General features: G+C 38.6%; 1 protein-coding gene across 1 annotated transcript in view; it reads right to left on the reverse strand.

Moving 5' to 3' along the window:
- Positions 1–798: 798 nt before the first annotated feature.
- FMO1 (flavin containing dimethylaniline monoxygenase 1) overlaps positions 799–19,951 on the reverse strand; it is a 28,191-nt gene continuing 9,038 nt past the window's right edge. The window contains exons 3-9 of the mRNA XM_037506501.1: positions 16,381–16,569; positions 13,358–13,520; positions 10,607–10,749; positions 7,103–7,302; positions 4,429–4,784; positions 3,827–3,899; positions 799–1,549 (exon numbers count right to left, since the gene is read on the reverse strand). Coding sequence (XP_037362398.1) covers positions 1,207–1,549; positions 3,827–3,899; positions 4,429–4,784; positions 7,103–7,302; positions 10,607–10,749; positions 13,358–13,520; positions 16,381–16,569 — 1,467 coding nt within the window. The 3' untranslated portion in view covers positions 799–1,206. The remainder of the gene's footprint in view (positions 1,550–3,826; positions 3,900–4,428; positions 4,785–7,102; positions 7,303–10,606; positions 10,750–13,357; positions 13,521–16,380; positions 16,570–19,951) is intronic.

The raw sequence follows: 19,951 nt of genomic DNA on the forward strand, positions 1-19,951 counted from the left end.
GAGGGCAGAAAAGCCTGATACTTTTTCCTTACCCTACAAAATGGAACAATGAAAAGAAGGGAGAAGAGCAGACAAGTGGAGAAGGAGTGACCTGCATCTATATGCTTCCCTCCAGAGTTTGCTTTTTCCTGATTCCAGTTTTGTAATCCACTCCCGGATGCAAGCATGGATTCTCTGTGAGAGCTGCATGCCACCTGACTTTACCATCCAAGCCTATCAATGAGGTGAAGTGAAGGCAAAACCTTTTCTGCCTGTGAGTTACAGTCTAATCAGGTATAAGTGTGAGAGAACCAAGGGCTGGGTTTAGTTTGGTCAAAAACTGCTTTTGACATGGTGTTTCCATTTGCTTTGCTTTTCCTTGCTCCTTACTTTTTCTCTATTAAAGACTTCTTGGCTCTCCTCATTCTCTTATGAATTCCAGTTGAATTTGGTTGGACTGGACTTTTAAGAGGAGCCAGCTGCTGCAAAGGGAGACCTGAGCAGGAGATTGCTTCCTTTGGCTGTTGGAAGTCAGTTCCCAGAGCAGGTAGAGGTGGTTGTTTTCTGTTGAGTAGATCTGATTTGAGTCTGTATTATCTGGTTAGAGCAGCCCATTTTGTTGTAGATTTCCCTAAAGGGCAATGAACACTCCTAGGCAGGCACATTCCTTTAGAAACACTCCAACAAACACACTGAATTCCCTGTCCTATATGGGTGTTATTAATAGGCACCTCAAATAGAGGATCTATTTCTCTCTTTCCCTTCATCATCCCTCCAACTCTTGAAAAGAGTATAAAAAACACATGAAACAATTTCTAGGTGTCTTTCTTTTTAATCATTTGATACCAAAAGACCACATTTAGCACAACCAAATCTTTGTGGAGTAGGGGTTTTAATTTAGATCTATGAAAATAGTTTATGTAGGAAGGACGTATGTATGGGTACTGTCTAGAACAGCTCTTTCTTTTAAAATGAATCTGGAACCTTCCAGCAGCCTTCAAATGCACACAAATCTTGGTGGTCATTTACTAGCATTAGAAGTAGATGGAGGAGCTGGGAGAAATTCAGGAAAACTAGTGGTAGCCCTGTGAAGGGCATGGGTGGCTTTACAATTCAGATTTGGTTTATAGTTGTGAAAGCAATGTTCTTGCAGTGGAGGAATCAGGGCATAAATCTACTCTACAAATCTAATCTTGCATCTGAAAAGCCATTTAGGAATTATTTTATTTATAGGAAAATTAGGAAAATGGCCACAAGCAAAGCCAGAAAACTAAAGAGTTTAAGTAATCTTACAAAAGGAGATGGGGATTCTTTTACGATTCGTGTCTTAGTGACCTGGAATGTTCGGTCCCACTGGGTCATGATGGCATTTCTGGCTCCTTCCCACTTTCCTGGTCCAGTCAAGCGGAACTGGTATGGTGTGCATGGGCCAAAAAACATGGTGAGAGCCAGGCGTGGATCCGTCAGGAGGATGGAGAACAGGTTGGGTTTTGCATCAATGTAAGTCAGGAGTTCATCTATGTATTCGATATAATCTGTTTCTAAAGCTTTGCAGTAGCACAGACCAAACCTTTATGATAGAAAGATTGGGGATAAGGGGAAGAAAAAAAAAGATAAAATAATGATGATCATAGAATAAGGAAATTGCCAAAAGTAAATGATGACATTACAAACTTTGGGATGGTTTCTGTACTCTTCCCTCCATAGCTCTCTAATGGTGTCATTTGATTGCTGGTTATAGCTTGAAGCTTGATAGCTTGATAGCATTGACTTTAACCCCTGTGCACCAGGGAGGCCCCTCTAAGCTGGGTCTTTAAGCTTGTCATCTTACCCATAGTTTGGTTTCCCTATGTTCCACATCTAAAAGATGGGCTCTTTGAAAAGATATTCTATATATAAGGTGCTCAAAAAGCTGGTAATGTCTCTAATATTACTTTAGCTCTTTTGTCAAATGATTAGCAATTTCTTGAGGAAAATACATTTTACTATTCCTAAACCTTTCTAGAACTCAATTGTTACTAGATTTCTATAACGTAGAAAGTCGCAAAAGTCAATCGAATGGATTTCCTTGTAATGTTTGTATTAGTCCCTAAAATCACTGGATGATCTATGTGATGAAAATTTTTTACATTGAATGGTTCTAGTTAATTATCTATGTTTTCCACTGGGAAACAAATCAAATTACAGATTAAGGATAAAGAAAAAATATTTAAAATGCTTTTATTGTTTTGGGATTTAGTAGTTGGGCAATCATATCAATTCATTGTTTGGAAATACTTTTGAATGAGAGAGGTGGTAACAAGTTTCTTAAATACAGTGATTTCATTTTTTTTTTAAAAAGATTTATTTATGCATACAAGAGTTGCGGTACAGACCAGAGGTGCAGCTGGGTGAGAGGATTCACCAGAGACAGAGCTGGGAACAGATCAGGCAGATTGACCGAAGTACACTGCTGAGGGGAACAGCGAGTGAGTCAGGAGAGGTCTGATGCGCCAAATGGGTTGCTCCCTGGCCAGGGATTAAACTCGTGCTGCAGTGGCTGCAGATTGCTTCATAGGTTGTGTATTAACCCCTTGCGCCACCAGGGAGGCCCCAAATACAGTGATTTTAACACTTTTTGGGGGTCACAGGGCATCTTTTTTTTTTCTTTTGAGTTAAAATTTGTACCAAAGACCAAAACAGTAAAACAGACAAAACCAGAGATATTTTCATGAGAGTAGAAGTGAGAGTAAGGGCCTCAAAATTCCTTTATTTGCTGGCCTTCTTCCAGTAGCCTGACCCCAGAGTGGTAAACAAAGAAGATAAACAAACAAAGAAGGTAAACAAACAAAGCACAGGGGGAAACTCTCCCCTGGAGAAGGGGGTCAAGGAACTTATTTTGCAAGAAGCCAGATGTTGGGCACAGGTGGTTAAGCACCGCAATATGAAGCTGTCCGCAGCCTCCACAGCACGGGTTCGATCCCAGCCAGCCAGCAAGAATCCCACATGGCGAGGCAGACCTCTCCTGTTGTGCCCGCTGCTCCCCTCAGCAGTGTATTTCAGTTAGTCTGCCTGTTCTGCTCCCCACTCTGTCTCGGTGAATCCTCTCACCCTCCCGTGCATCTGACCTGTACCCCGGTTCTTGCATAAAAATAAATAAATCTTAAAAAAAAAAGAAGCCAGATGTTAAATAGGATTTGAGGCCCATGTTATGGCCTCTAATTCAACTAGTCAACTCCTGCTCTTGCAATTTCAAAGCAGCCATAGACAACACGTAAATGAACCCAGGTTGCTAATTTATTATGTCTTTACTTATAGTCATTATGGTTTGAACTTCATATCATTCTCACATACCACAAAATCTCTTTCTTTTCCAACCATTTAAAAATATGAAGGTGAAAAACAGGTGAGATGAGCAGGTTTGGCTAACTTTTTAGATTGCTAGATTGCTGCTTGAGTGTCATAGAATAAAAACAATAAAGCTAAGTAGACATTTGTTGAATGAATGAATGAATGAATGAGGGAACCCTTCCAATGTCAGAGAGGACAAACACAGCTATATATATCATGACTTTCCCAACAACCTAATATTTGCCTGCTGATTATGGGTAATGGGTGGTATAATATATCTTGTAGATGAGGGTTATTATAATTGACTTAGAATCCACACATGCCCTGTGGTGCTAGATGACCGGTCTGATGTGATGATTTGGGGACATTAAAACTTCCTCCTCTCTTCTTCACTGGGGTATCCGAGTTTTCCCCCTCCAAGTCTCAGGTGCTTTTTCTTTCTCCAGTGTATCCCTCCTACTCTCTGCTATTAGTTTTACCAATTTTAGTTATGACTCAAAAAGGCTGCATAACTTACCCAGTGGGCTTGTTTTCTTTTCTTGCATTAACTTCCTCTATCATGACACTTGTAGGTGGTAACTTATTCACCCCTAAAAACAAATAAAAATGCAATTTGATTTTAGTTCCAGGTGCTTATTTAGTGGGCAAAGGTGCTTTGCCACTGCTCATCTTTTGTTGCTAGTAACCATAACTCATCTGTTCTTCTGGCAAAACTGTCAGTAGCCCAAGTGGACAGGTGGAAAGCTCCTGGTAAAATGCCATCAGCTGAAAAGATAAGCATCTGTTCTTACTCATTATTTGATACTACAGGACCTCACAACTGGTGTGATGGAGTTTTGTCACTTAATGATAGAAGTTTTAAATTTTAATTGAACCAGTTGATTCAATCAAAATAACAGATAGACGTAGACACAGCTTATATATTTTGACACCTGAATTAACATTTTTGTGTCGATGACAGCACATATTTTGATAGTGTTATTCAGTAAAAAATAGAACAAATTCTGCTTTTACAGACTCTATTGTTTTAGATAGGAGATGGAGGTAGTCTCAACATTTTTAGTATTGAATCACATGGCAACCTGAAGACATATGCCCTGCTATTTCTGATGCACTTACCTTTCAGGACACGGACAGCCCATCGAGCTTGCATTTCTCCTGTAGGTATCATGGAACCCAAGGGTTTGATGAGGCCTATCACAGCCAGGGTTGGCTTTTGCAGATGAGCAGGGAAGATGTACTTGTATAGTGATGCCTGGCCAGCTTCAACTTTCAGTACAGACTCATCAAGGAAGGGGAAAGCAAAACTGTATCCAGTGGCAAAGACAATGATATCAATGGACTCTTCCTTTGCCGGGCTGTTAAATATGACGGAGCTTTCCTTCACTTCCTTTATGCTTGGCTTGATGGTCACTTTCCCAGTGATGATACGGCCTGGGAGCTCATCATTGAGCACAGGCTCTTTCAGTTGAGTCCTAAACAAACACACAATGGGAAAGATAACTGCCAGTGAACAATATAGTCAACTCTCCCTTCTCCTCCCTTCCACTCATCTTCATTCTGGAACTCTCCCCTTGGCTAGATAGGAGGTGCTCATCTTTGGATTGCTCATCTGCAATTTCCTTCATCAGATGATACCTCTGTAGGAAGGGATTCCTGAGTGTCCAAGAGGTCGTAGGAAACATTCTTCCCATTCACCAGAGTTTGGAAGTCTGAGAAGGGGGCCAGAGCTTTCTCCAGCTCCTGTTCCCTTGCTGAATTTCAGCATTCAGCTCTCACTGTCATTTCAGAGATAATTGAATGCTGAAGGAGCGCAAAGGAGACCAGGGGCTTCTATATCTGCAGAGAACTGCGAAAAGCCCTCTTCTCTTGGGAAGTAATTGTGCAAGGAAAAAATGATGTATTTAAAAGGGGTAAAGGCAAATTCTTATTTTTTTCTCACTATACCTTTGGAAGCACAAAACAAACATTATGATTTTAAATTATAAGAATTTAAATAAGTCACTTTGGCCTCTGGTGAATGTATCAAAAAAGTGTGATAAAATGTAAAGTCTGGAATAGGAGCTAATGAAGGTGGCTTCATTAGTGCAAATGTTTATAACAGAAATAGGGGAAGTCCCTATAGGCTTTCTTTTATTCATCTGTAAAATAAGGATGGGGGGCCTCCCTGATGTCCTAGGAGTTAAGTTTCAGAGAAATTACTACGAAGGCCTGAGTTCAATCACTGGCCAGGGAGATAACACACATAGGCACAGCACAGCAGACCTCTCCTGCTTTGCCCACTGCTCCCCTTAGACTGTATTTCAATGGATCTGCCTGTACTGCTTCCCACTCTGTCTCTAGTGAATCTTCTCACCACCCCATACCCCCAACCTCTGGCCTACACCCCAGTTCTTCTATACATAAATAAATAAATCTTAAAAAAATAAAATAAGGATATTAACACTTGTCCTCTTTAGTTCACTGGGTGGGATGAAGAGCATATGAAGCAGTGTATATATACAAGAACCTTGAAAATGATAAAGGATTAATAAATCAAAGAGAGAAGGGATTATATCACTTATTCTAAACTTTATGGGATTAAATCAAGCTCAAACACCATACAGGCTAGATAAGCCACCATACAGGCTAAATAAGGTTATCGTACAAAAGTCTCTGGTGGAATGAGAGGTCTGGAGTTAGGAGGCACATGAAGGTAGGTAAAAAGTAAGGGAGGAAAATGGAGCTATTAGAGGGAGAGGACAGCAGAGGTAAAGGAAGGTATTGGACAGAAGAAAAAGACCAAGAAGCAGCAGAAGTGCATGCAATTGGAAGTGGACTGTGAGCCATCAATGAAGACTGGGGTGCCACCTGACCATGTTGTTGCACAGTGAAATCTGGAGGAAGATCAGACAGGATCTCAGGCTATGGTGTGACCTGGCAATGGAAAGTCATAATATAAACTTGGCAAATGAATGAGGATGTAAAACTGTTGGTTCTTGTTAATGGGATAGGTTGTAGGTTACAACTGAAAGGACAGACTGAAGTCAAGGTCATCTCAACCAGGGAAAGAAAAGGCACTACCACTAGAGAGAGGGTGAAGGGCAACTATAGGATTCATTTTTTTCTCACACATGGAAGCACAGCAGGTATATTGCTTTTGTCAAGAGTCAAAGGAACCATTCTCTTTGGATTACTGCAGCTGAGGCCTAAATAAACTGCTAAGTTCACAGAGTTCAATTACCATTAAATGAGTTTGAGCAAGTCACTTTACTTCACTAGTTCAGTTTACTCACAGTAACCAGGAGATTGTAACAATACTTACTTTAAAGACCTGTCAACAAGGTAAAATACATAATTTCACATATCTGGTACTCAAAATAGTAACACAGTAACTACAATCAAGTAAATTTGTGAGACATTTTTCTTCATAGTCAATCATGCTGACATATTATTGCCTGTTTTATTTTATTTTGAAGATTTATTTCTTTATGCATACAAGAACTGGGTACAGGCCAGAGATGTGGGGGGTGAGAGGATTCACCAGAGACAGAGTGGGGAGCAGAACAGGCAGATTTACTGAAATACACCACTGAGAGGAGCAGCAGGTGAGTCGGGAGAGATCTGTTGCACCATGTGGGTAGCTTCCTGGCTGGGGATCGAACTCGTGCTGCAGTGACTGCTGTTAGCTTCATAGTGCTGCATCTTAACCCCTTGTGCCACCAGGGAGGCCCCTATTGTCTGCTTCATACATGGCACTGGAAGGACTGAGGCTTTTTCTTCCTAAAGCTCTCTGCAGATACCTTATATTTACCTGTTTTCGGGTACTAAGCCATAATTTTCATGATTGAACCTGCTGTTCATTTTTTTTTCTATCAACCAAGTCGCAATTGGAGTTGGGAGAGAATTTCTTAACAAGTTCTGAAACCGTGTCGTGAACACCATATCCCATGGATAACCTGAGTCAAAGACACGGCTTATCACCCAGGACCCTCCAGTGGTGCTGAGGAACACCTGCAAGTAATCAAACAGGTCACTCAGTTGGACACAGTGAACAGGTCTGGCCCTGCCAGATAGTTTAGAAGTTTCATGAATACCAAAAAGTCAGTGTCTTCTTTTTTTTAATTTTTATATATATATATATATATTTTTTTTTACATCATCGTTCATTTTAGAACAGTTTCCTCCCCCGCCTCCTTAGGTGTAGTCCCCATAGAATTTCCTTCACCAATGCACCCCTGCATCATCACCTCAGTCCCCTGTGCTCCTCCCTCCCTCTCTCTGATCCCTCTCCCTCCTCCTACCCTGCAGGATGCCTCTGGTTTATAATTAGTTTGTTTTTGTTTTGCCAAAAAGTCAGTTTCAAAGTACATCCCTGACAAGATAGCTTGGCTCTTTTTTTTTTAAAATTAATTTATTTTTATTCAAGTTCTGGGGTACGGGCCAGATGTGTGGGAGGGTGAGAGGATTCACCAGAGACATAGCGGGGAGCAGAACAGGCAGACAACAGAAATACACTGCTGAGGGGAGCAGCAGGAGCGACAGGAGAGGTCTGTGGCTCCATGTGGGATTCTCGCCAGCCGGCAGGGATCGAACCCACACTGTTGAGGCTGCAGACAGCTTCACAGCATGGTGCTCAACCTGTTGCGCCACTGGGGAGGCCCTAGTTAGGCTCTTCTAATGCCTATTTTAGAGTTTGTAGTTTGACAAAATGATCTCAGTATCAAGAGTGTTAAATGATTTAGGATACATTTGTTATCTGCCAGACTCAGTGCTAAACACAATATTTAATGTGTCAAGGCACAGCTAACTTAACTTCTCATGCGAGGAAACAATGAAAAGTTGACTTTGTGTAAGCTTACATTGTGTAGGCAATAAGAGTGGAAAAAGGCAGCAACTGAGAGTTATTAACAAAAGGTCTTAACACAAACCACTGTGGGGCTTGGTGGTGAAATTCAGTACCACAATTATTTTTGGTGTTTTGTTTTCAGATTATTTGGCTGTTTGTGTTTATCAACTGACTGAGTTCACTTAGCTAAATAGTTGTTTTAGTTCCTATACAAAAGGGAGTTTTCTGTATCAGTGGTAAAAAAACAAGAAACTTAGCTAGTCAATCTGTTATGTTGATGATATAAAACAACTGAATAATAGATGCCCCTCCACCCCCCTTTACAAATTAGGGTGTGGTGACCAATGTCGGCATTTTTGTTTGGTTGTATATATATCATAGTTAACATAATGGAGCAGCATGGTGGCATCTGAACTGTAAGTAAATCAACAATTCAGATATTAGAACCTGCCCCTCTGTGTCACATGTAACATTTAGTAGATATGAATTATGTTCTTCTTTACTGACAGGAGTTTCTTTGTTGATATAGAAACATAAGATGTACGCCAAAACATGTTTTCTGATTCAAGAAATGTCCAAACAATTAGAGAAATAGAAATTATAATATTCCACCCGCACATGGTGGCTAATGATGACAAAACTGTGTCCATTTTTATTTCAGGACTTCCTTTCCTCTTCCTTTAGGAGAATTCCACCAAATTGTTAAGTCTCTCTAAATCAATGACTCAATCAATCAATGAATCAACTCAATTGTTAAGTCCTTTTTCAAAAATCCCAGAAAGGATACTCAAATTTACACACCTCCAATCCTTTTTCTTTGGAGCTATTTTCACTCTTGCAATTATTTATCTAATTATTTAAATTTATTTACTTGACATCTATTGTCCCTATGATTAATATCCTCCATGAGAGTGGAGAATCTTGTTTTTATTGTGTGTCTTCCAGTGTATCCCCAGTGCCTGGCCCAACATTCAGCACCTCAGAAGCCAACAACTAATATATATTTGTTGGATGAGTAATACTCATAGATTGAAGGAAAATGTATTTTATAAAAGGCAATTAGCAATACTAAGAATTAAAAAGTGTCAACCTAGGAGTGTAAATTGCAATTATTGTATACATTTGTACATTCTTACATGAAGAGGTCACTTTGTCTTGGAATGAGAGAGCCTGGAATGTAAATGTAAACTGTAGTAAAAAATAAAAGAACACTGAAGGGGGAGGGGCATGGTGAGCAAAGGGATGCACAGAGACACTGGAATTAGAAAGGGTGTGGAGTAGACCTGTTAGGCTGCATTTAATGACCATGCAGTAAAGTAGTTGGGCTAGAGTTAAGACCACAGATTTGGGTCAGATCATGGAGAACCCTTTAAATAGGGCTAGTGTACCTGCAATTTATTACTTTTTTTTTTTAAGATTTATTTATTTATACAAGACCTAGGGTACAGGCCAAATGTGCAGGAGGGTGAGAGGATTCACCAGAGACAGAGCGGGGAACAGAACAGACAGACTGATGAAATACACTGCTGAGGGGAGCAGCGGGTGAGACAGGAGAAGTCTGCTGTGCAATGTGGGTTTCTCCCTGGCTGGCCAGGGATTGAACCTGTGCTGCAGAGGCTGTGGACAGCCTCATAGTGCGGTGCTCAACTGCCTGCACCACCAGGGAGGTCCAATTTATTACTTTTTTAAGGCAAGGGGAAATATAAGTTTTAAAATACAGTGTTACGTAAGAGTAAGTTTTTTAGATGTTTTTGTTGGCAGTTGGGGTTCTGGATGGCTTGTTTGATATGGGAAGATGGGTTGGGGTATAAGAATGCAGGGCAGAATTAGGAGTAGGGCCTTGAATCAAAGAGACTTGGAGTGAAGATTGGTTTTACCACCTGCTAGTGGTACAACATCAGGCAGGTAACTAAACATCTCCATGCCTTAATTTCTTCATCTGTAGTGAAGGATAGCAACTGTTCCTATTTTACTAGCTTATTTGGTGATTGGTTGATGTAATCCCATCAAACATTAGGTGCAATGCTTGATAGAGCGTAAACCCCAATAAGATATTAACTATTTCTATAATTTTTATTAGGAGAAAAATACAATAAGCCTCAGTATGAGGTAATATGGACTTGATGAGGGTGATCACAATTCACAAGAAAGAAGGTAGCAAGTGGGAGACCTTAGTAAGGGAAAATAGATATGATTTTCTGAACTATATGACTGGGTCAAAAACAAGATGTCTCTTGTTGGATGATTGGGAAAATGACAAAAACAAGAAGAGAAATTGATTTTGGATGACACCTGTAATGACAGTAAAATTTATAATAATTTAAGAAAAAAATACTTAAAAATTTTTGTGCTTGCATGCATTTTAGGCACTTTTATTCTTGTCATCTTTTATCACTGTGTTAAACATGGTTTCTCTGAGGCATGCATCTTAAGAAAAAGTTCTTTACTACATAACATCAATAATGGTACCTTCTTTGCCACGTGGCTGGCCTCCACAGCAATATCTGTGCCAGAATTTCCCATTCCAACCACAAGAACTCGCTTGTCCTTAAATATATCTGGATATTTATACTGTCTGCTGTGAAAGTATTGGCCTTTAAAGTTTTTTATACCTGTGGAAAAAATAAATCAAATAGGGAATTTAGAAGATCAATGAATGAACATGAGACATAAGTACTGTTCAGTTAATAACACCCTTTAGATGGATAATTTAGGTTGTTTTAAATAGTATACTCAATTTTAAGAAAATCTGAAATATGAATACATAACTTTACAAGATAATGAAATTAATGAGTGATTGTTTATTTAACAGCCGTGTTTATTCCATCTCACTAGGTCAGCCTCTTGTTTTACTTACTAAGTGATGAACTAGTAGTTGAATATTGTGGTACAAAGACTTAAGCAAAAGTGTAAGAGGTCATGACCATCTGAAGGTTGTTAGAAACCAATGAGATAACAACATTTTAATTACTAATATTTGATTTACAGAGAACTTTTCAAAGGAGCAAGAACAAAGCTGTGGGTTGATGTCTCTATTTGGCAAACTTATTTCGTCACCTGCTATGTCAAGATGATATTGGGGAAATAAGATAAATAAAATGTGGTTCTGATCAGTAAAGGACTATGTGGGTGGGGAATTTCACACTTCACCTTGGTGATCAACTGTAATTCAGGCTGAATTTTGCTGAGTCAGACAGAATTGGCCCGGAGAGAAAGGAATTATGTTAGTTATATTGGGATTAGATGTACTGTTCTAAGTATTAATAACTTGGATAATTTTAGCAGTTAATACCACATCTCAATAAAATATCAAACAGGAATAGAAAGTTGTGGTGAATACTCTTATGGTTGCATGGCAGTCTAACACACACTCCACAAAGAAACTGTTTTCCCAATCCTTCCCCTGGAGAAAAGGTGATAGAACATCCAGATTCTCAGGGAATAAATATGGGGGTTTATGGCAAAATAACCTTAACAAAGCCTGGTAGCTTGCCTTAAATCATTAGAAATCTGATGTGAATCCCAGTTAAAACCCAGCCACAATGTAGAGCATATAGATTTTAACAATGAGTTAAGTAAGTTTAAAAGTTTAAATAGTAGCTCAACATGGGGACCCAATATGGATCTGATCAATGTAAAAGAAACTGAGATGCAAAGGTGTTTTAACTTGCCTCGAAAGTCTCATCTCCTTGTTGACTATTGACCCAGTGCCATAAATCTCTCACCAAGTAATTTCTATGACTCACATGTATCAGATCAAGTTGACTTTTCCTTTATGCACTGACTGGACTTTGTTACTCCTCAGGTCAACTAGGGCTATGTGCGACTGCTGAGGCCCACAACTGTCTAAGAATTCTGTGAATTATAAGGCCTTCTGAGTGCTGCCTTTGCTGAAGGAGAGACATCGAACCTTAGACTGCTTATTGCTTGTTTTTTTTTTTTTTAAAAGATTTATATATATATATATATGCATACAAGAACTGGGGTGCAGGCCAGAAGTGCAGCATGGGGGGCATGAGAGGATTCACCCTAGACAGAGTGGGGAACAGAACAGGCAGATTGACTGAAACACACTGCTGAGGGGAGCAGCAGGCAAGAGAGGAGAGATCTGCTGTGTCCTGTGGGCTAGCTGCCTGGCAGCGGCTCAAACTTATGCTGCAGTGGCTGGCAATAGCTCAATAGCACTGACACTTCAACCCCTGTGCCACCAGGGAGGCCTCTTATTATTTATTATTTATATTCTTTGGTTTTCATAGCTTGTTTGGAACAAAGGACAGTCAAAATTTAACCAGGAACTTCTGGCTAGAAAAACACCCTCAAGAGGATGGTGGCTGGAGCAGGATGGTGGCTGGAGCAGGTCTCTGAGATGGGCAGCATGGCCCATGCTGCTCTGAAGCCTCCACTTGTTGGCCAGGGAACTATCAGCTCCAGCCAGCCTCTATCACAAGAAAGCTGTTGATCATTATGGAAGTCCTAGAAATTTGGGTTTCCTTGATATGAAATCTAAAAATATGGGAACTGGATTAGTGGGGGTTCCAGCATGTGGTGGTGGTATGAATTTTCAGATTCAAGAGTATGAGAAAGGGGAGACTGAGGATGCCAGGCTTAAAATACATGGCTGTGATTCCTCACCTGCCTCAAGTTCATTGGACACCAAATGGATCAAAGAGAAGGTGGAGGAAGGCTTGTCTATCAGAAATCAATATCGCCAAGAAACTTTGTGTTCCTTCTATGAGACTGCACGGCTTTATGCTGACTGAAGATGCAATCAAGGCTACCCTGAAGCAAGAACCCAAGAAAAGAGGCAGGAAAGGAAGGAGGAGTCTTTGGAGAAGTCGTCCTATTTGTCCAGCCTGCTGCAATCACCTAGATATTCAAAAGTTTTGAATTGTGTGTCTGACCTCAAAATTGAGAAATCAATAATGATGTCTCAAGTTTTGATAGTCCATGAAGGTCACATATATTTAATTTTATAGCTGAATCTATTTTGGGGACAAATACCAGTAGAAGTTTTGGTATGATTATTTGATGGAACTGGTTATTGTATATAGAGATTTGCATATATGTAATAAATAAATGTGTGTGGGGGGAAGCAAAATCTATTACCTCTTAAAGTTTAACTATTCAATGATGGTACCATAGGAATTCATCCCTAGACCAATCAAATGTTATGATGACACCCATGGGATAAATTAAGGTCAATTGCAGAAAATGCTGTACCTGGAAAGCAGTCCAGGGGCAATTTGGGGTCAGTAAGAAAGCCAGTGCAGACCATGACGGCGTCAAAGATGGCAGACTCTTGCTTCCCCTCTCGCAGAGTGACCACCTCCCATTGGCCGGTGACAGCAAAATCTGGGCATTTGTTTACACTGCAGACTTTAGTCTGGAAAAGGAACCATAGCCTTTGGTTAACGTTGTCAAGTTTCCAGTTAATGCTTACTGGCTGATGTGGCAATTGACATTACAAATGTTCTAGAGCACAGAAAATAAGCATAACCCCTGTAAATCAAATTGGACTATCAGATTAATCATAATGTCCTGGGAGGAAATAGTCTAAATTTAGTGCTTTAGAGAGGTATTTAAGAGAGATGATGAAATCCAAATATTTTGTTATTTGTGCAAATTCTCACTGTAAGCAAAAGAACTAAGATTATAACTATGTTTTCTGATGTCTTTTTTTCATTTTTCTTTCTGTTACATATACTTATTTCCTATAGAGCTATCTCTATGAGAGACAGTTCCCTCTAGTAAAGACCTGGATAAAACATAATTGAAACTATAAACTTGGTCCTAAGTATTTTAGTTCATGAAAGTTCTTTTACAATATATTGCGAAAGATTTTCCAGATCACGAGAGTCATTTGAAAATACTAACTTTACAGCCCGAATTTTTGGGGGGTATTTCAAATTTCAAATAATCTTTTTTTTTTTTTAATATTTATTTATACAAGCACTGGGTACAGTAAGAAGCGCAGGAGGGTGAGAGAACTCACCAGAGACAGAGCGGGGAACAGAACAGGCAGATAGATGAAATACACTGCTGAGGGGAGCAGCAGGTGCGGCAGGAGAGGTCTGCGCGCTATGTGGGACCTTCTCTGGCGCCAGCGCTGCAGAGGCTGCAGGCAGCTTCGCAGCCCAGTGCTCAACCACTGCGCCACCAGGGGAGGCCCTAAATAATCTATTTTTGAGCACTAGTCCATGAGTACTAAGTTCTGTTTTAGAAAATATGTAAAATAAATTTACACATCAAATTTAAAAGCATAAATAATTCAGTGATCAAGAGACTTTGTTACCTTTCCATTTTAGTTTTCAAAGAAGTTTCTTATTCTAATGGTCTAATGGGTTCACTGATTTACATATTTGAATTGCTTGTTGAGTTTTTGCATTTGTTTTAGTAGCTGCCTTTTTAAAATATAACTTTTCAATTAATTAAAAACCTTTCAAAATAAGTTTATTTTTATCTTAAAATAACCAATGTTCATTGAAAATCTGGAATGCATAGAGAGGAAGGAAAAACAAAACCTCTCACAAACAGCTGATATCTGTACTTAAATTTTTTGTGAAAAACTTGCTTGTTTAAAACTGTTTTAAAAAATGGACTTAGACAGCCTGTAGTAAAGGAAATGCTTCAGATTCAGAAGTTTCAATGCATTAAATAGATTTCTCTGGACATATGCATTCACTATGATAATGTCTAACTTTACCATGTTCCCTACAAAATAAGGAAGCATGAAGTGCTCCTTGGAAAACTGATCTACAGTGTTTCCTCCCCTAGTTTCATTGAGATTTAATTGACCTATAAAATTGTATACATTTAAGGAATACACCATTGTGATTTAATTTAATTTAAGTAGGAATTGCAAAATGATCCTCACAATAAGCTTAGTTAACATCCATTACTACACAACTGCACATTTTTTTTTTCTTGTGATGAGGATTTTAAAGATCTCTTTCCAACATCATTCAAATATACAAGCCAGTATTGTGAGCTAGAGTCACCATGCCATAAATTGTATCTTTAGAACTTATAAGTTCTGATAGATAAGAACTTCTCTTATATAACATATAACTTACATAACTTATGTAAGATAACTCCAGTTTAAGATAACTTTAATTCCCTTTTTTGATCCCCCTTCACCCATCCCCCCATTCTCTCCTGTCCACCTCGGCAACTACCATTCTGTTGTCTCTTCCCACCTCTCCACCCCCCTACCCCCCTAGATTCTACATATAAGAGAGATCATGGAGCATTTGTTTTATCTTCAGTCCTTATATTACTTAGCATAATACCCTCAAGGTCCATCCATATAACTGCAAATGCCAGGATTTCTTTCTTCTTTTTATGACTAAATAATATTCAATTATATCAATATACCACATGTTCTTTATCCAGTCACCTGTCAATGGACATGAGCCTGTTTATATATCTTGACCCTTGTAAAAATGCTGCAACAAACCTGGGGGTGCAGATGCCTCTTCAAGACAGTGATTTGATTTTGATCAGTATCTTTATAGTTGTGTGAATCTTATCTATAACTTGTTTTGATCAGTCTTTCCATCCATATGTCTCTGTATGATTCCCTATGAATTCCTTACCCTCCCCGTCTCTGCTAGGGAGGGATATAGAAGGAAATACATGGATTTTCATGATTCTTGGAGAGGAGAAAAAAGTGCAAAAGCAAATAAACAAACAAATAAATGACCAGAGGAGGAAGAGGACATAGTCATTTGCCCTATCCTTTTACCTCTTCCCTATCATTTTATCCTCTGAAATGGGAAGGGCTGAGGTAGGACCTAAAAAAACAATATGCAAAGATTTTTCTTTTCCCAAATATATTAGAGATTTTCCTCCAACAGCAAGGTTCTCTTGTGTTTGGGCTGTTGCACACATGGAGAGATAGGCAGGAAGAAAGTAGAGGGGACTGATGAGAGTTCCCAGTGTCCCCATGTGCAGTCATTTGGCCCTGTTTAAGGGGCTTGCTGTTTTTTAGGTCTCTTAGGATTCTTGGATAGGAGTTTTGCAAACTAGGAATGTACCCTTGTATTCTTACACCAAGCATTCCTCTCTACCTCTAGATTTACTCAAGGTGGAGGAAAATACAAAGAGAAAAGGAATCTTTACAGGAGTCACGAATGTTGCCAATTCATTATCTCCTCTACAGAGACCAGGGTGAGGCTACAGAAAAATAATAGAAAATAGGTAGGAAATGTTTTCTGACTACTAGCTGAAATTTTGTGTCTTACCTTGAATTGAATGCATTTCAGAAGGTTGAACTGGTTTGCATACATTTTGAGATATTCCAGGAAGTAGGAATTTGGAACATAATTTGGAAAATCTTCTGGGAATGGGAAGTCTGAATAACAAGACATCTCCTTGCAGCTGTTGGAAACCACAGACTTGTAGAGACTGGCTCTGCCTTCTTCCACATATTCCTGTACAAACAGGGCATGCACACGAGTGAAGATGTGTGTGCACATGAAATTAATATTAATTTTTAGATGTTTCAAACATTGCCCAAGATTAAGATGACCCAGATGATGTACAATGTCACCTTTCTAATGGAATTTGCTATCTTTTCCTTGAAAGATGATGAACATTGTATTCCACTATGAATGTCATGATCTGAATTACAGTTTTATCCATTACATACTAATAAATATACCTTGGATAAACTCACCTGTCCAGATTAACACTATAATCAATGCAAAATATAGGAGAATATGGAAATAGACAAAACCAGGACATAGTATTTGGGTGGTGAACAATTACTAGGTACTTTGGTTTCTTGGGATGCTGTTGAAAGGATTATGGAGAAGGGGGTTCAGATTATTAAAGAGTTTTTTAAATCTAAAGTTAAAATGGTGTGTTTCTGAATGGAAGTGATTTTTAAGTGGAAGTGATTCCACTTTTGGAAATTTTGGAAAGATAATTCTGGTTTCACATAAAGTTATACAAGGCTCTGGGTAAGTAAGTAAGCTAGTTAAGAACCTAAGCCACATGAGCCTCCCCTGGTGGCGCAGCAGTTGAGCGCTGGGCTGCGAAGCTGCCCGCAGCCTCTGCAGCACTTGTTCAATCCCCGGCCACTGGTGAGGGTCCCACATGGCGAGCAGACCTCTCCTGCCACGCAGACCTCTCCTGCCACGCCTGCTGCTCCCCTCAGCAGTGTATTTCATCAGTCTGTCTGTTCTGTTCCCCGCTCTGGCTATGGTGAATTCTCTCACCCTCCCATGCTTCTGACTGTACCCAGTGCGTGTATAAATAAATAAATAAATAAATAAATCTTTAAAAAAAAAAAAAAAAAAAAAAAGAACCTAAGCCAGTTTCCACTTGACTGCTAATAAAGCCTGAGCAGAAGCACTGGCAGTTGAAAGTGAGAGAAGTGGGATTTGGGATTTGGGTGAGGAATCAGGCCAAAGGTTTCCAGAGTGTGGTGAAATACCAACCAACTTCCCATCCCCAGTTTTAACTGAAAAAAAAAAAAAAAAAAAACCAACAGCAAATAACCACATCTAAGATGACTATTCAAGGTCAAATAAGTAATAGTTTTAATAATGTCTTTATATGCATTGCCACAGCAAATAACCACATCTAAGATGACTATTCAAGGTCAAATAAGTAATAGTTTTAATAATGTCTTAATATGCATTGCCTCTCTTTGGTATATATTATGGATTTCAGTGGGAAAGTCCTTAGTATTTTAATATTATTTACCATTTTGGATATGTATAGTTGCATTTTTTTTCTATGAAACAAACATTATTTGTGTAAACAAGCAGAAAATGAACATGAATGTCATGAAATGATCTGCATAACATATAATAATCACACAGAATACAATTATAAGGATAATGTCTTGTGGCCATATTATTGGATAGTAGAGGTTTAGAACATCCTTAAACTTGAATCCAGGTGTTAGGACTAAAGTTAGTGTTGGTTTGATAATTAAGAGTAATCTGGTATTCTCTGCATTATAAGAAAAAAGAGTAAAGGAATAGCAGTAAAGATCTGTAATATTGAGAAGTAAAAGGAAGCAGTGGGAGAATAAACTATAGTATAAGGAGAAAAACATCAGTTATGAATAGTTTGGGGTCAATGTTTGGCCAAAGCTCCCTCACTTTTCTCTGTTATCTGAAAGCATCTCATGTTAAGAAAACTTTTGTTAAAATAGTCAGTTTCTTTTTTGCAGTAAAAATGTAAAATTTGTTTAAGAGGGGTAGAGATATACATAATACATGTTGTAAAGATTTCAAAAATTTGAAGCATTTTGTAATGGCAAGTTCACATATTAAAGAGTAATGAGGATTCAAGATAACCTAGGGAACTGTGTATTTTATGCAACATTGAAACATGGGTTCAAACAAGCAAAAGTAGGGGGATAAAAATTCTAACAGCTCATGAAGTGGAAAGGGTTTTATGCAAAGGAAATTTTGCTAAACATTTTAAACAATTGAGGAAGGGATATATTGTATGAGTTGGTTGTATTATGAAGCAAATATTTTAATTGTTATCTTTTTGTATTGCAAGAAATTTCTTGGTCAGATTTTGGTGTACATAATAGAGAACATTCAAATTGTTAGTCTTAGCTGACTATCAGTATTTTGTTAATAAGTGAGCAAATGTATTTTTAGTGATTCATTTGGTGACATTTTATTTATAAAAACTTGTCAGTAAAATCTGGGTATAAATAATATATATTGTTTAACTTAGAAAATTAATTGTAAGTTCTGTGACATACTCTTTTTGGGTTTTACCCTAATTGAAGATACAAATGTAAGTCTACACATGCCATTTCATGATAAAATTTTAAAATTTGTTCATTAAATCATGTTTGATGTAAGAATGAAGTCACTCAGGAAGTTAAATATCTCTAAATCTATTTTTTTACATTAAAAACACAGTGTAACTTCCCCCTTTTCAGGAAGAAAAAAAATTCATAGATAAAATAGTAAAATGTTTTACTGAAAGTATACCTTTTTGGGGAAAAAGTTTTCTTCATATAGGTAAAAAGGTTCTTGAAGACCGTTGAGTGCTGCCTCTGTTGTTCAAACTTTAAAAGTTTTAACATTTTCTAAGCTTAGAACATGTGTATAAGGACACATTTTACTATGGCAATTGTACAGGTTGCTTTTTTGTTTAAACCTTTGAAAGAATTAAAACTTTTTCTGATTCACTTTTATCTATCAAGATACTGTTTCCCTTTCATTATAAAAGTTGTATGTGAAAGTTCAAAAAAAAAAAAAAAACTCAGCTCTATTTTGAAAAACTTTGGAAGATAATTGTAAAGGCACCGAGAAGAAAGGCTTCCAGGAAATGCTGAAGGCGATTGTGAAATAATGTATCACAGATGTTAGTCAATGAGTAACTGTAGCTTAGAGTGGAAACTTAGGTTTTAGGGTGGAATCCAAGATCACTTCTACTCTTTTCTCTCTTTCCTCCTACTGGTTGTTTCTTCTGGAAAAAGACGAGGCCTGTATTGTGCAGCATACACACAGAGAATGTGGGGTCCACCACTCTTGTCAATGGTGTTAGCAGGTCCTGGACCCTCCCTGCAGAGTTTGCTCCAGTGATTGCCAGACCCTGCTGAGACCCCGGTTGTCGGCATTCTTGACATGAACTTGTGCAGATCTGCCAATTGCCCTAGTACTCTGAGTGTGAAAGCCCATTCCTCCTGAGAATTGATGGGGAAAGATAATGGCCTTGGAGGGGAAAAGGAATGGGCAGGAAGAAGGAATGGATTGTGGAGAGAGGGAAAGGAATCAGAGAGGTATTAATTTCAAGGGACAGGACAATCTCTCACATTTATGGTTCAAGTAT

Source organism: Talpa occidentalis, unplaced genomic scaffold (genome assembly GCF_014898055.3).
Source record: "Talpa occidentalis isolate TD23 unplaced genomic scaffold, MPIMG_talOcc4v2.1 talOcc4.12, whole genome shotgun sequence".
NCBI classification, from domain to species: domain Eukaryota; kingdom Metazoa; phylum Chordata; class Mammalia; order Eulipotyphla; family Talpidae; genus Talpa; species Talpa occidentalis.